Raw genomic sequence first — 14,301 nt, 5'->3', positions numbered from 1 at the left:
AGGAAGAGGCTGTGGGGGGGCGGGGGGGTTGCTTTTTCCTTTGGGGTTAAAGGCTGTGCAGCACGTTTTACGACAGTCCTGGAACAGGGCTGTTTTTATATTCTTGTGAATGAAACTGCTCTTGCTCAATGATTTTCCTTTGGGGGGGAGGGGGGTGCACTTTCATTTTCAAATCACTTTATTAAAGAAAAATCCAAATCTCCCATTCCTCCCCTTCCACTGCCCCACTGCCCCCCACGCCTTCCTTCTTGCCCCTCAGCTGAGGAGGGGCTCTTGGTGAATGAGTGTATGCCCTTCTCTTTGCCCCCACTTCTACATCCCATTCTGTGTCTTCCAGGTCTGGGAAATAATTCATTTTTATGGCCAGTCTTAGCATGTTTTCTTAATGTGACATTCCCACCCCAGGCCCAAGAGAGATTCTATGACATATATTACAGAGAGAATTATATATAAATATATATATATAAATATTATAGATTATTTACACATGGGCACGGGCTCACATGCCTACTGCCAACCCCCTCCTCAGGCTGTGCCCTCTCTCTCTCTCTCTCTCTCTCTCTCTCTCGGCCTGGGGAGGTGGAAGGGACGTGATGTTGGAGAGGGCTACAGGCTGTGTTCAATGGCACTAAACAGAATGTGGTGGCACATCTGACTATGAGTGTCTTATTTGGGGGGTGACGGAGACTGGGCACAGGGGAGGAGAAGGAGGAGAATGTCGGAAAGGGGTAAAACTGCAGAACCAGACAAGGCATAAAAGGAGGGACGGAGGAAAGCCTTGGGTGTGGAGGCTCAGAGCACCCGAGACCACTTATAAGAAAGACAGGCTAACAGCAGACACCCTGTTGCCGATTGGGGGAGGATACGGATCTGACTTCCCCAGTGTGGGAAGCATCAAAGACATCTGCCATCTTGACTTTGAACCCTCCTCTCTCCACCTCTAGGAGAGGAACACAAAGAACCAGCCTAAAGGCTGGTGTCTGAGTGACCCAGTGACCTTGCCCTGAGCCTTGGTGCCGGGTAGAAGAAGCCACAGCCACAGCAGCGGGAGGGCACAGCCGACCCTTGGGCAGGACAGATCAGTGACGACACTGGGGAGGGGGATGTAAGTTTCCAGGGAGTGACCTGGAAACTGGAGGGTGAGGAAACTGGTATGGGAGTGATTTCTGCCTGAAGGAGGTAGGAGTGACCCTGCTTCCTCCACAGAGAACTTTTCTCTGTCAGGCTGCCCCTCCTTTATCCACATTGCACTGCTTAAGTCTGAGGCAAAGGAGGAGGTGATGGGACCGGCCTTTCAGTGCCCTAGCGATGACCCTTGCCTCGTGACAGGTAGTGGGGGGCAACTTCCAGGGAGCCGGTGTGAGCCAGTGGGAGAACGGGGTGGGGGGCTCTGAGAGAGGGGTGCGGACTGTTCTGGGGTATATTCCGGGGCCATCTGTCCACGAGGTCATGAGGGCCTCCCATCTCCTCCACAGGCCACATTCATGTGGGTCCCCGCCATGGAGACTGGCAGACACATAGGCAGAGCCAGGAAGGTGTTGGGACAAGAACATCAGGGGGCTCCTGGAGAATAAGGGGAGGCCTGAAAGTCGCAGGGTATGTCCCACCCCACACACCAGAGAGACTCGGGAAACCCCACGGACTATCAGGCCCTCCGCTGGGGTTAGAAGCCCCTGCCTGTCTGGATGGGGGGATGTGGCCCAAATAACTGATCAAGGCTACTCTCTGCTGCAAGGAACCCTCCTCTAAGACTGTCACTATCCCATTTCACAATTCCCAGGAGGGGGCAGGACATCGGTGTGATCCCTCCAACCTCAGGACGTACCCTCTCCCACACAAAGCCAGCCTGGGGCAGGGCCTCTGGACAGTCTTGAGGAGGAGGTCCTGGAGGCGTCACAGGATCAGTTCGTCCTCGTCCTCCTCATCGGTGGACCGCAGACTGGGGCCCTGCAGGATATCAGCCAGCTCCTCTTCCGGCCCGGGACTCTCCACCAGCTCCAGCTCCTCCAGCTCGCCCTCCACCTTGGCTGGAGCCACCGAGAGAGGGGGCTCCGGGGAGGGGGAGGGCACGGGGGTCTCTGGGGAGGCGGGAGCCCTGTCCCCCGCCCCGGCCGCCCCGGTTCCGTCCTCAGGCAGGCTCCACGTGTCCGTGGGAGGGGGCGGGCCCCCAGGGTTCTTCCGAGCTGTCGTCGTGTTCCGGAAGCTGGCGAGGGGCGGGCGGAGCTGCACCCCGGACTTGGTGTGCCCTTCGATGGCCTTCTGCAGCTGCGGGGAGAGGGAAAGAGGGTACACGGTTGGGAAGAGGACGAAGATGGGGCAGGTGAGAGACACGGGCGCGAGAGAACAGACCCGCACGATGAGGAGGAACAGGACGCGTGGAGAGGCAGGAGACGGGGCCTGGGGAAGAGGCGCACCCGCGGGGCCGCGAGTCTCCAGCTCCTCTGGCCGGGCCCCTTCCTGGTGACCCTCAGGCCTCCTTCAGCCACATCCCACCCCATCCCATTTTCCCACAGATCACACACATGGAACTGTGACTCACGCCCTGAACCCTCACCCCAAACCCAAGCAGTCCACGAAGACCCTGGGGGCGGTCCTCTCCACCTGCCCCTTGTGCCACCCACCCCCTCCAGTCTCCACATGAGAAACAGAGTGGGAAGTCTGGGGGACCCCCCAGATGTCAAGCCATCCCCTCCCCACCCCCTTATCCTGTGCCCCTTCTTCCTCCTGCTGCTCCAGTGGGACATGTCATTACCTCCTCCAACGCCAGCACGCCCCTGAGCTTCCCCATGCTGGTCACGTAAGCAAGGTGGAGGCCGAGGAGCGAGAAGAGCGTGTGGGTCTGCAGGAAGAGAGCTGCAGGTCAGTGCGCGGCCGCCCCACACCTCCCCTGCCCGCAGCAGCCCCGAGCGGTGGTGGGCGAGGACTCGCCTTGTGCAGAGACGTCTGCTCCACCAGCTGGAAGGGAGACTGGTCAATGCAGCAGTAGTCAAAACACACCGGCTGGCTCAGCTGCTCCTTCTCCCAGGCCTCAATCTGTTGGGCAGAGTAGGGCCGTCGCTCAGTATCACGGGGCCCCCTTCATCCTCAGATCTACAGCCGGGCCCCAAACAGCCCTCCTAGCCAGCCCAGACCCTGAAATACGCAATGGAGTGTCACTGACTGCACCCCCCCCCCCCCAATACTAGCCCTTCTCCCTTCCCACCAGGGGCCAGCACCCTCTCCTCTCCTCCCTCATCAGGCCCCACATCACCTTGTCTCTCAGGCACGAAGAGCACCTCTCTGTCTTCTGGTCCTCTACTCCCTCCCCTCCCCACTCCCTGTGCCCCAACCCAACTGCCCAGTCTTATTTTCCACCACTCCTGTGATACCCATTGCTCAGGGAAACCAGACGTGCCTTCCCAAACCTGCGTTTGCTATTCTCGCCCCTTGGATTCCCCTTACTGCCCCCACCCTGCCTGCACAGGCTCTCCTGACCTCCCAGGAGCAGGTTTTTCGTTTCCTATAGCACATTACTGGGCCCTCCTTTACAGAAATAACATGGATCATGCTCAGTCTTTTACTGGCGTTTGTCTTATCTCTGCCTACAGGACAGGGATGAAGAACTCTTTTTTTTTTTTTAATGTTTATTTATTTTTGAGAGACAGAGTGCAAGCAGGGGAGAGGCAGAGAGGCGGAACAGAGAGTCTGAAGTGAAGCGCGCTCTGCGCTGACAGCAGCGAGCCCCGTATGGGGCCAGAACCCAGGAACCACGGTATCATGACCTGAGCTGAAGTTGGCTGCTCAGCTAACTGAGCCCCCCCAGGCGCCCTGGACGTAAACTCCTAGGAGTGTTACGTGCGTTTGCCCACCGCGTGTTGTGCAGAAACCAGCACATTCGTCTCTTCCAGATTGCGGGGACTGTTTGTTGGACGTGAAGAAGAGCTATACCGACTCACATGGCACCCGATGTGACTGGCTGGAGTCAAACCATTTTTGTTTTGTTTTGTCTATCACAGAAGCATTAAGGCACAAAGGCCTTAATCTCCTCTTGATTTAGATACGCGCACCCAAATCCCCAAGATTCCAAATGATCCAGGAGAGCTCTGACTTCTATAATGGAATCTAAAATTTCCTGAAATCTCTTCTCAGTCAGCACCTTCCGATCGCTGTGCTCCTTTATTTTTCTGTTTGTCCAAGTCCCCATGTCTCAAGCTCCAGAGAAGGTCTCTGAAGGCCACGTCCCGGTTCTGGTGCCCGGTGTATGGTCCAGGCTGGTGTGCTCTCCATCTGTCCCTTCCTGGTTGTTCTGGACCGCAACCACACCTCCTCCAGGCTCCCCCTTTCCTGACGGGAGGTTCACACAGGGTTTGGCTGGTCCTCACAGCACAGGATGGATGATCACTTAGCAGGTGTGCTGGAGACATGATTTATTTGTAGGGCCCTTGCCAACCCTGGTCTGGTTGATCCTGTCCTCCTGGATCTTTCTACGACCATTTCCTGCCTTCCCTGGTTCCATTCTTGTCTTCCCTTAAGGAACAACAACAGTAACAGAACCATTTCCAGCATACATGCACCAAGCACTCCCTCTGTGCCAAGCATCATTCGGGTGGCTTTATGTGTCTTCACTCACTGAATCCTCTCCAACGACCTATCATTACCTCCATTTTACAGATGAGGAGATAGAGGAAAAGGGTGCATAAGTTGCCTGCCCAAGACGACACAGAGGTAGAGCAGTGCTTCCGACCTTGACTGCTGATCAAGTTCCAGGAACCCCCAGCTTGTGTTCAAGGGGCAGGGGATCTCTGCTTTGGGGTCCCACTACTTGTAAAGGCTCAGTCCCGGTAACAAACTGGGGCTCTAACTGTGTGTACTCCTAACAGAGGAACAGATAAACATGACCTCTGGTGACCTGTTAGTGAATTCTTCTGCTCTTTCCGAAGGTGTCACCTTGATATTGCCAAGAGTGCCTTCTTGATCTCATCCAAAAACCATGTTCAGAATACCCTGAATTTTTACTCCTATGGATCTTATCCTCCTAGAATGGCCCAGTGGGTCATGTGGAAGTTTACATCCCTAAAGTCTTTTTTGGGAAAGACATAAGCTAAAAATACATGCTTCCTAGTGGCACTTTATTTCCAGTGGTCATTAAATAGCCCCACTGATCAACTAGCTAGCTCTCCCTCTGGGGTACTTTTTAAAAAAGTATCATTATTGGTTTTGAACTCCAGCAAAACCCTCCTCAACCACTGTCATGACCCATCTGACTCCTGCCTGGGGGCAAAATCTGTAGCTGTTCTCTCCTCTGTGCTCATCTATTCCATTTGTCCATAAGGCATTGATCAGAAGGGTGTGTGTTTTGAGGGGTGACAAGGAGAGAAGGGACAGACTTCCCTCCTCTCTTGTGATGTCCCATGCCCTCCCCCATATAGTCTGGACAACCAAGAAGATGTTTATTTTAGGGGTGCCCAAGTGGCTCGTCGATTAAAGCGTTCCAGCTCTTGATTTCGGCTCAGGTCATGATCTTATGGTTCATGAGATTGAACTCTGTGTCAGGCTCTGCACTAACAGCTCAGAGCCCGCTTGGGATTCTCTCTTTGCCCCTCCCCCACCTCAAAATAAATAAACTTTATAAAAAAAGACACTTATTTTAAAATAATATCCATTATGGTTGTCATCTACCTACTTTTAAAAAACTCTACCTTTTCAGTTCCATGGTGGGCCTGCATTCTTTTGCTAAATGGAATGGCTGCTAATGGACCCTGTTGTGTCTCTGCAACCCCAGGGTCTGTTCGGACCAGTACTGCTCAGCTTTCTCCTCCAGATCATTGCTCCCCGTCTGTCCGCTCCGCACAGCCAGGCTTATCCAGGTCCGTTGACTCTCCCACGGACTCAATAACTACCTTTTTTAGGAAATAGGTGTTTGTCCCAGTGGGGCACTGCTGTCAATATCTGCCCTAGGTTTTTGGTTCTTTTCAGTCTTGTTTACTGGCATTTTCTTGTAGTCCACTGTCTCAGGACCCTGACCAATCCAGCATTGTAACCTCCGGCAGGCATGGACCATTTCAGCTTCCATGCTGTTCTGCACCGGTATGTGTAACTGCTGGCTGCCTGCCATTTTACTTCAGGTGAAGCTCATGCTTCCTACACAGTCTCTGCCTGGTCCACAACATCCCGAATGTCTAAATGTTATAAGATCTAAGACTCATCTGAGCACTACGGTCCCATCCATGCCTGGAGGCTCAAAATTTCCCTCTTCTGATCCCTCTGAGAACAGCTACCTCTGAGCGATGTGCCCAGCCCTCCCTCCATAGTCGTATCTCATCCCCAACCTCTCACAATGCTTTCTGGCCTAGACTCGCATCTTATTCTTACAACAACATAATGAAGAAAGGGAACAGTGTCGCCATTTGGCAGAACAGTCCACCCCAGGTTGTTCCTGTTTCTCTTACCTCTTCAGGTGACATGGTGTCCACCAAATCCGTTGACTCCTAGAGAAGAAAGACATAGGTCCAAGTTCTTTCCCTTTTCATGGCATTTATGGTTCCTTTGGCCATTAGCCATCTCTCACAGGCCAGGGCCACAGATGCTTGCCTTCCTAGTCATGGTTCCTTCCATATGAACCTTCTCCATGGTGGGGCCTTCTCACTTCTGCCTTGCGGACCATGGATGTCTCAGTTCGCAGAGGCACGCCCCTTTCCCTGTCCACCCTCCACGACACATCTGCTCTCACCTGGGTTGTTTTCTTCTTTGTGGGGCGAGGTCTGCCCAGTAAGCAGCGCAGCAGGGACCGGAAGACAGAGGGTCTTTGACCTGAGGGGAGTGGCAAGTGGACAGAAATGGAAACAGAGCGGTATCTGTCCTAGGAGGAAACGGCCGGCTAGGGAGGCTCTGAGGGACCCCTGACACTTTGCCAAACAAGATGTGTACTTCCCGGATGCGTCACCTCCATGGACACCCTCTCTCCTACCCTCTTAAATCAGCTCTTGCCCTTCCCTGGGACGGTGATGTGGAGACTCAATGAATAGGAATCCCATCCCCCCGTCCCCCTCCTTATAGTAGCAGCTGTTAGGTTGAGGAGAGCCCAGAGAGAAGCCACAGGCATGAATGCGGGTGCATGCTGGGAGAATCTTCACCTGCGGGCTCCGGGGCTTCTGGCTGCTGTTTGTGGCTGGGCAGGGGCCCATTGGGCTCTTCTGGGGACAATGGAGCAGCAGGAAAGGAGCGAGGAGCGGGGAGAGGAGGCAGCTGTAAGGAACAGTAAAAATTCTCAGTCCTGGGGAAGAGGCTGCCTAGCACTTTCCTCCCCTTATCAGCTGGTGTCCTGGGAAATCTCTCGACCTCTATTCTTTCTCCCCTTTCAGAATTCCTGTGTCTCTTTGGGTTCTCATTGGTACCATCACCTGCAACCTTATCTCCTTCAGCCCCTGGCCCCCAGGGACACTGGTCTCTTTGACCTTCTCGGTGATCAGCATGCCCTCTCTGTCCTCTGCCCCAATCTATCCAGCTCCCCCAGCCCCACCCACCCCTGCCTGGTCACCTCGGGCTTCCCAGAGAGGTCCTCCTCTTCATCCTCATCCACAAAGGCAAAGGACTCCCTCCGGCCCTCGGATGGGATGCCTTGGTGCCCCCTGCCAGCAGGCCGCGCCTTTCCATCATAAGGCAGCTCAGACAGCTTCCTGGCCATGTCCTGGGCTGCCCGCAGCCTCCGCTCAGGGCACAGGTGGCGCTGCAGGAGGGACTGCAGCTCCGACCGCTCCACCGAGCCCAGCAGGATCATTGAATCTGGGGGAGAGCGGAGCACAGCCTGAGGGCCCGCTCCTTCCACTCCCCGCTCCACAGGATCCAGTCCGGGACAGAAGCCCAGCGCCCCCGCTTCATTTCCCAGCTTTTACCCTCTCTTTCTGAAAACTCATTTCAAACATCTGCCAGGACTGACCTCACCCAATCCCTTTTATTTCACTCATTCAGCACTTAGAGACCCAATTGATACTATCCTACTTAGTGCTAATTTGTACTTATTTGAATGCAGCCCTTCCTTATACAGGCTGTTTGTAAATAGGTGAACTTGGCATCAAAATAGCTAATCAACCCTGTCTCAAAAAAAAAAAAAAAACCAAAACACTTTAAAATCCACTTATATAGGCTGAGATGTGAATATACTTTGAAAGAAGTGCACAAGGATATCTGATGCTTAATCACTTAAAGACTCTGGGTCCTTCTAGGATATAAACAAAACGCCTACTTTTCCTGGGAAGGTGTTTCATATACGGAAATTTCTGCTACCATAATGAACCTTTTCATTAAGTTGTAAGCCCATAACATTGCGGCAGTGTTATTAAGATAAATCTTACCATTAAGTCTTTGTCATTATTATGAAAACCTTGTATCTCATTGGCTGTACCCAGACTCCAATGAAAAGCCACTGCTTTAGAGGCCACTTAAAAAGTATTTGGGATTTGGGGAAAATATTAAAATGAGTCTAACCTGAACAATTTGGATACTCTGATTATCTGAAATCAGGAACTAACAAATTTAATGGCTCCAAGTGGCCGTACATGATTCTTCTTACTTACACTAATTCAAGCACTAGGCGAGTATTGATTTAATATCTAGTAAATACCTACAGGGAGACAGCCTGAAGGGGATAGAAGTTACAGTGTCTGCCCTCAAAGAATTCCCAATCTAGTGAGACACAGATATATAAACTACACAAGAAATAATACACAGCAGGATTAAATGCCAAAGGATGATGAAATAAAGTAGTGTGTGAAATCACTGCTTTAAACCATTCACTCTTCGGAGCGCCTGGGTGGCTCAGTAGGTTAAGCGTCGACTTTTTTTTAAATGTTTATTTATTTGAGAGAGGGGGAGAGAGAGAGAGAGAGAGAGGGAGGGAGGGAGGGAGGGAGGGAGAGCACAAGCAGAGGAGGGGCAGAGAGAGAGAGGGAGACACAGAATCCGAAGCAGCCTCCAGGGTCTGAGCTGTCAGCAAAGAGCCCGACATGGGGCTTGAACTCATTAACTGTGAGATCATGACCTGAGACAAAGTTGGACGTTTAACCGACTGAGCCACCCAGATGTCCCAAGTGTGGACTCTTGATTTTGGCTCAGGTCATGATCTCACGGTTCGTGAAATCGAACCCCGAGCGGGGCTCTGCACTGACTGTGCAGAGAGTACTTGGGATTCTCTCTCCCTGTCTCTCTTTGCCCCCACCCCCCAAAATAAATAAACAAACATTAAAAAGGATAAACCATTCACTCCTTCATACAGAACGGTTTCCTCTGCCCCTCACGTCGGGCACTAAAGAACAGCTACCGTTTAGGGAAGTAGCAAAGAGAACCACGTAAGGGGCTAAGCCTCACTGTTCATGGATTCCTTGATTGCAAATTTGTCTCCTGTCTCAAATATGGGGGCGTATTTGTAACCCCCAGATCAGTGCTCTAGGTGCCCTCGCCGTCATTCACAGACCTGTACAGAGCGGCGAGTGACCGGGGGCCTCCCTGTGCACGTGTTCCCAGCTGAGCTGCAAAAGTGATGCTCTGCTTCTTGTTTCAGCTCCCATACTGTAAACAAGCATTCTTTCCATGGTCTGTTTAATGCCACATTTTCACATTTTTGTTGGTTCTGTGTTGGTGATTTTGCTGCTTAAACCCCACCCCACCCCTCCCCATCCCCAAGCAAGAAGGCTGTAATGGGCCTTATGGAGAACATCCGTGTGCTAGGCAAGCTTCGTTCAGGCCTGAGTTATAGCCCTGTCGGCCATGAATTCTAGTTAGTGAATCAACACTATATACGTGAAATAAGCTGTCTTTAAAGAGAAACACACATAAAACAAGTTTATGCATTGATTAGTCAAAGAAAATGTGACCAGAGGAACCTAACCCTGTATTTCCTCCAGGGCAATGGTTCAGTATCATATCCCTAATTCAGTGTTCATGGCAACTTTGGAGAACATAACTACAATGACTAATGAGAATCAGCTATAGTTCTCTAATTGGATTTTTAACTATCTTCTTGCGCTTGTGTTAGGACTGTATTTTTCCTTCTCAAAGTTGATCGTGTTCCTTAAGGAACACAGGCTGGGTATGCTGTGGCACAAATGGGTGGTCCCTAATGACAAGTCCACACTACAGTGTCTCTTCCACCTCTGTGGAGCCCTTGTTCAGGTCACTAGCTCAGGAGTCTGTTTCCTTCCTTCCCACTGACCTTTCGAATCAACCAGTGGTAAAGTCTTGACTGTGGTGGTCTGGAGCAGGGTTTGCAATTCCCCATACGTGCAGGCGGCTGAAACAAACTTCACATCACGCACCATGATGTCCTCAACAAAGATTGTAAATTTGCTACGGAGGAAGAAAGCATGGGGGTTAGCCCCACCATACGCTTGTTCCTTTGCCATCCCAGGCATTCCATCACTCATAATATTCATCAAGTACATGGGAACATAAAAGTAAGTAAAAAGCAGTGTTTCCAAATGTTGACCCTAACCTTGGTCTCAACCTCAGAACCTCCCACCCCCACCCCATCAAGTCTGAACTAATTCCAGCTGGTGCCCCTGACCTGAGCTGGTTCCAACCAAGGTCAGGCAAGTAGGGTAGCTTCTTGACCTGGATGATGCTGTCATAGAGGGAGGGCTGCAGGCTCTGAGCCACCATGTTGGCCAAGATGACAGCCACCATCATGGGGAGGATGTGGGCAATCTGACCCGTTAACTCGAAGCAAATCACAGCTGTGGAGACCGTATGGGACACTGCGCCAGTCAGTGCTGCTGCCCCTAGAATGACACACAGGAAGCGGTGGGTTAGGGTTGCCATTCCTGGCATGGAGGGCACGTGAGGATGCCATGGGAGTGATGTAGAATGGGGAGACACGACCCCAGTCAGTACCAACACTCCTGACATAATCATCTGTCAAGAGTAGTGGCGAGAATGCTCAAGTATTAGAAAACCATTTTAATCTTACTCGATTGTCCTTTGGCAATTTGCAAAATCATTGTGTGTGCCCGGATTTTCACTTATAAAATGAAGACAGTGATGTCCTATCTATTCCTTGCTTTAGAAAGTTTGGATCATTCTGTTTTGTTTTGTTTTGTTTTGAAGTAGTCTCTACACCCAGTGTGGAGCTTGAACTCACAACCCTGAGATCAAGAGTCACATGCTCTACTGACTGAGCCACCCAGGCGCCCCAGAAGTTTGGACTGTTCTTAACTGAGCATTTTAAAACCCAGTGATAGCATTTTACTTTGGGCCTCAGGTTTTGATGTCAACAATTTATGAATGAAGAGGGTCAAACCCAGGACTCAGGCTGTGGACTTGGAACATGACACCTGTGTCAGATCCTGGTTCTACAGTTTCTCAACTGTGCGAACAGAACTTGATGCTTCTGGAATCCCATATTCTTATCTCTGAGGTAAATGAGGTATTAAATAAGTTGTAAGGCCCTTGCAGACCTACAATGTTATGATTCTGTGAACTCTTTGAAAACAGAATCTGTCTTATTTGTTTTTAGTTATGTTTTCCCATCAACAGAAATAGTTGCTAGAAGGTATACATGGAAAGAGAACAAGAAAAATTTACAAAAGAGAAGGGCACAGTCAGTAGAGCGTGCAATTCTTGATCTCGGGGTGGTGAGTTCAAGCCCCATGTTGGGTGTACAGCTTACTTGATGGGGAATAAGAGCAGATGACTCTTACTGATGAAAGAGGCTTTTGTAAAGGACTGTGATTGGGGAGTAAGGTCGCCATATGCAATGCAAAGCCAGTTAAGGCTTCTATATTTAAGGGAGGCATGGCCTTAGATGTTATGGGATTTTGGTGAAGAACATAGGAGGGAGGAGGCATACTAATTTTGAGGATTACACTGGCTTCTGTGTTAGACATGGTTTCAGTTGGATGGTTTCAGTTGGATTATCACAGATTATCAGAATGTTAGGACCGTGAGATATCTCAGAAGTCACGTGAGGGCAAAGAAAGTGGGGTGCAGAAAGGTAGCTAACTTGCTCTGTAGTCATGCAGGTGACAAGTGGCAGGGATGAGCACATGTTCTTAGGTCTTAGTCATGTACTCTTAAGTCCCGTCAATATTGGCACATCTGTAGGTTGGGAGTATCCAAGCAAGTCACCTGCACTGCTGTTTCTCCGATTCTTTGGAAGTAAAGAAAAAACCCTCACCAAACATTCAGACACAATCCTAGGTGCTTTCCTTCTTATCTTGTTTAATCCCCATAATAATCCCTTTTCTACAGAAAGAAACTAAGGCTCAAAGACGTTCAATAAGAGCTAATGAGAGTCAGAGCCAAGGGCTGATTATTTGAACAAAAGTTGAATCAAATAGCAAAAAATTAAAACCTTATTGTGAAGCCTGGAATAAAGATGTCATGGGAGAGTTTGAGTGTGGCTATTAGGGGTTCCGGAGGGTAGAATGTGTCTCACCAATTACTGCATAGCCCCCGGGTAGGATCTTGTAGATGATGTCATCGAATAGGATACCGTCAGGGAATAGCATGGCCATGATCTCTCCCACCAGTCTTCCAAATGCAGCTCCTAGAAGAAAGACAAAAGGAACGAAGGTATTGAAAGATCCAAGTTCCAGATCCTCTATATTTTCAGAGCCAATCCCTGCTTGGGCACTAAGACCAAACATAAGCCCCAAGCATCCAGACCTTTCCTTGATTTCCCAGTACCCTAGATTGCAGCTCTCAGTAAGATCCCAGGCTTCCCACCAGAACTTACCTAGCACAAACACAGGCATGAAGCCTCCACAGGGTATGGGCATAGTGGTGGCCACGATGGACATCCAAAACTGGGGTAAAAAGAGGCATCAGGACACCCTCTCAACCCTGCCCAATACACATGCATACCCTCCACCCTCTCCCCACTTCCAACCCTCCTTCTTGCTTCGAGAGTCACAGAAACCCTGGCATAGCAAATCCTTTTGGAAGCCATTTTGTCTGCACCCTTCCTCCAGAACCAAAAAAAACGTGGAGTGCTCAGTCTAAGAGACAACCAAAGACAACATTATAAGAAAGTTCCTCCTGATCGTTAACTCAAATCGTTCTGACTTGGAGCGACTGTGTTTGCCTTTAGGCAATCTAGAAGGAAGAGTGGAGCCCCTGAAGACTCCTGTCCCTGCTCCAGAAGGCTCCTGGCCTATACTGTACCCTCTTAGCCTGAAAAGGTCACCTCAGCTGAACAGCCTAAAAGTCTTGAAGCTGGAGGATATCTTTTCCCAGTCAGATTATGTTTCTGAAAAAGAGCCCATTTCTAAGTGGCAGACACCTTAAAGTCTTAGTGACTTACTACATGACTAATGTAGCTTTGAGGTGGTCATTTACAAAGCTGTTTATATGGTAAACCTCACAAGGGAGTCTGGAGCGAAGCCTGTCTTGCCGGAGCCATTTCCTAACATCAAATCACCTTAAGCAGAGATTCAAAACACATCAGATCTGTCCTGCCATCCTGGAAGGGCACACTGAGAAACCTAGCCAATCTCCAAGGCCAACTCTGTCGGGAAGTATTCCAACAGAAATTGGAACAATTTTAGCAAAAGCAATAGGTACATTCTGTGGCAAGGAATGCAGAAGAATTGAGAAATAAGAGTGGAGAAAAGAGTATTGGTTGAGCTTTTGAAATATCTGTGAAAGAAATAAAAATGTGAGACATAGCATGTGAATTAGGTTTATGTATCACTTCCAAAATAAGTCAGCTAATCTTACAAAAGGATCTCAAACTAATTTGGTGAAAGATGGTAGCAGCTAAGTCCGAACAAATTGACAGGATGAAACATTTACAATTAAAAACCTATGCAAATTTACTGTAAGCTGGTAAGAAATAAATTTCTTAATATTCTGAACCTTAGAAAGATTCCCTTGAGGAGTGCCTGGGTGACTCGGTTGGTTAAATTTAGGTCGTGATCTCACGGCCTGTGAGTTCGAGCCCTGTGTCTGACAGCACAGAGCCTGCTTGGGATTCTCTATCTCCCTCTCTCTATGCCCATCCCTCGTTCGTTCTCTCTCTCTCTCTCTCAAAATAAATAAAAATTAAAAAAAAAAAAAGATTCCATTGAGACAGGGCTGGTGTCAAGAGCCATGACAGAAACTCTGGGAAGGTTTCTTTCCAGAAGCTCTGAGTTGATGCAAAATGCATACATACTTCTTCAGGTCAGAATATGAGTGGGTAAAACAGTTGAGAACTGCAGAGTCAAGTGAAGAGATATAAACTAAGAACGCCTTGAGTAGAAAGCAACCGCATGCCTCTTCTCTGCCTGCTCTCAGCACTGGCATGGTGCTCATAAATGCAAGTCAGATGTAGGTAGGTCACTAGGGAGG

General features: G+C 49.8%; 1 protein-coding gene and 1 pseudogene across 1 annotated transcript in view; one reads left to right on the top strand and one right to left on the bottom strand.

Moving 5' to 3' along the window:
* Positions 1-14,301, top strand: part of LOC124523493 (olfactory receptor 2F1-like) — a 335,826-nt pseudogene that overhangs the window by 123,570 nt on the left and 197,955 nt on the right.
* The window catches only part of CLCN1 (chloride voltage-gated channel 1), a 33,391-nt gene continuing 19,239 nt past the window's right edge, over positions 150-14,301 (bottom strand). Inside the window, exons 13-23 of the mRNA XM_047096271.1 lie at positions 12,707-12,776; positions 12,407-12,517; positions 10,538-10,751; positions 10,187-10,320; positions 7,517-7,761; positions 7,113-7,224; positions 6,710-6,789; positions 6,429-6,467; positions 2,929-3,033; positions 2,753-2,839; positions 150-2,265 (exon numbers count right to left, since the gene is read on the bottom strand). Of these exons, the coding sequence (XP_046952227.1) occupies positions 1,894-2,265; positions 2,753-2,839; positions 2,929-3,033; positions 6,429-6,467; positions 6,710-6,789; positions 7,113-7,224; positions 7,517-7,761; positions 10,187-10,320; positions 10,538-10,751; positions 12,407-12,517; positions 12,707-12,776 (1,569 nt within the window). The 3' untranslated portion in view covers positions 150-1,893. The remainder of the gene's footprint in view (positions 2,266-2,752; positions 2,840-2,928; positions 3,034-6,428; positions 6,468-6,709; positions 6,790-7,112; positions 7,225-7,516; positions 7,762-10,186; positions 10,321-10,537; positions 10,752-12,406; positions 12,518-12,706; positions 12,777-14,301) is intronic.

This window comes from Lynx rufus, unplaced genomic scaffold (genome assembly GCF_022079265.1).
Source record: "Lynx rufus isolate CCGP_SWC_20201006 ecotype Redwood Valley unplaced genomic scaffold, mLynRuf1.p SCAF_4, whole genome shotgun sequence".
In the NCBI taxonomy this organism is placed as follows: domain Eukaryota; kingdom Metazoa; phylum Chordata; class Mammalia; order Carnivora; family Felidae; genus Lynx; species Lynx rufus.
Note: the sequence above shows the minus strand (reverse complement) of the source record. Positions and strands in the feature narration are given on the sequence as shown.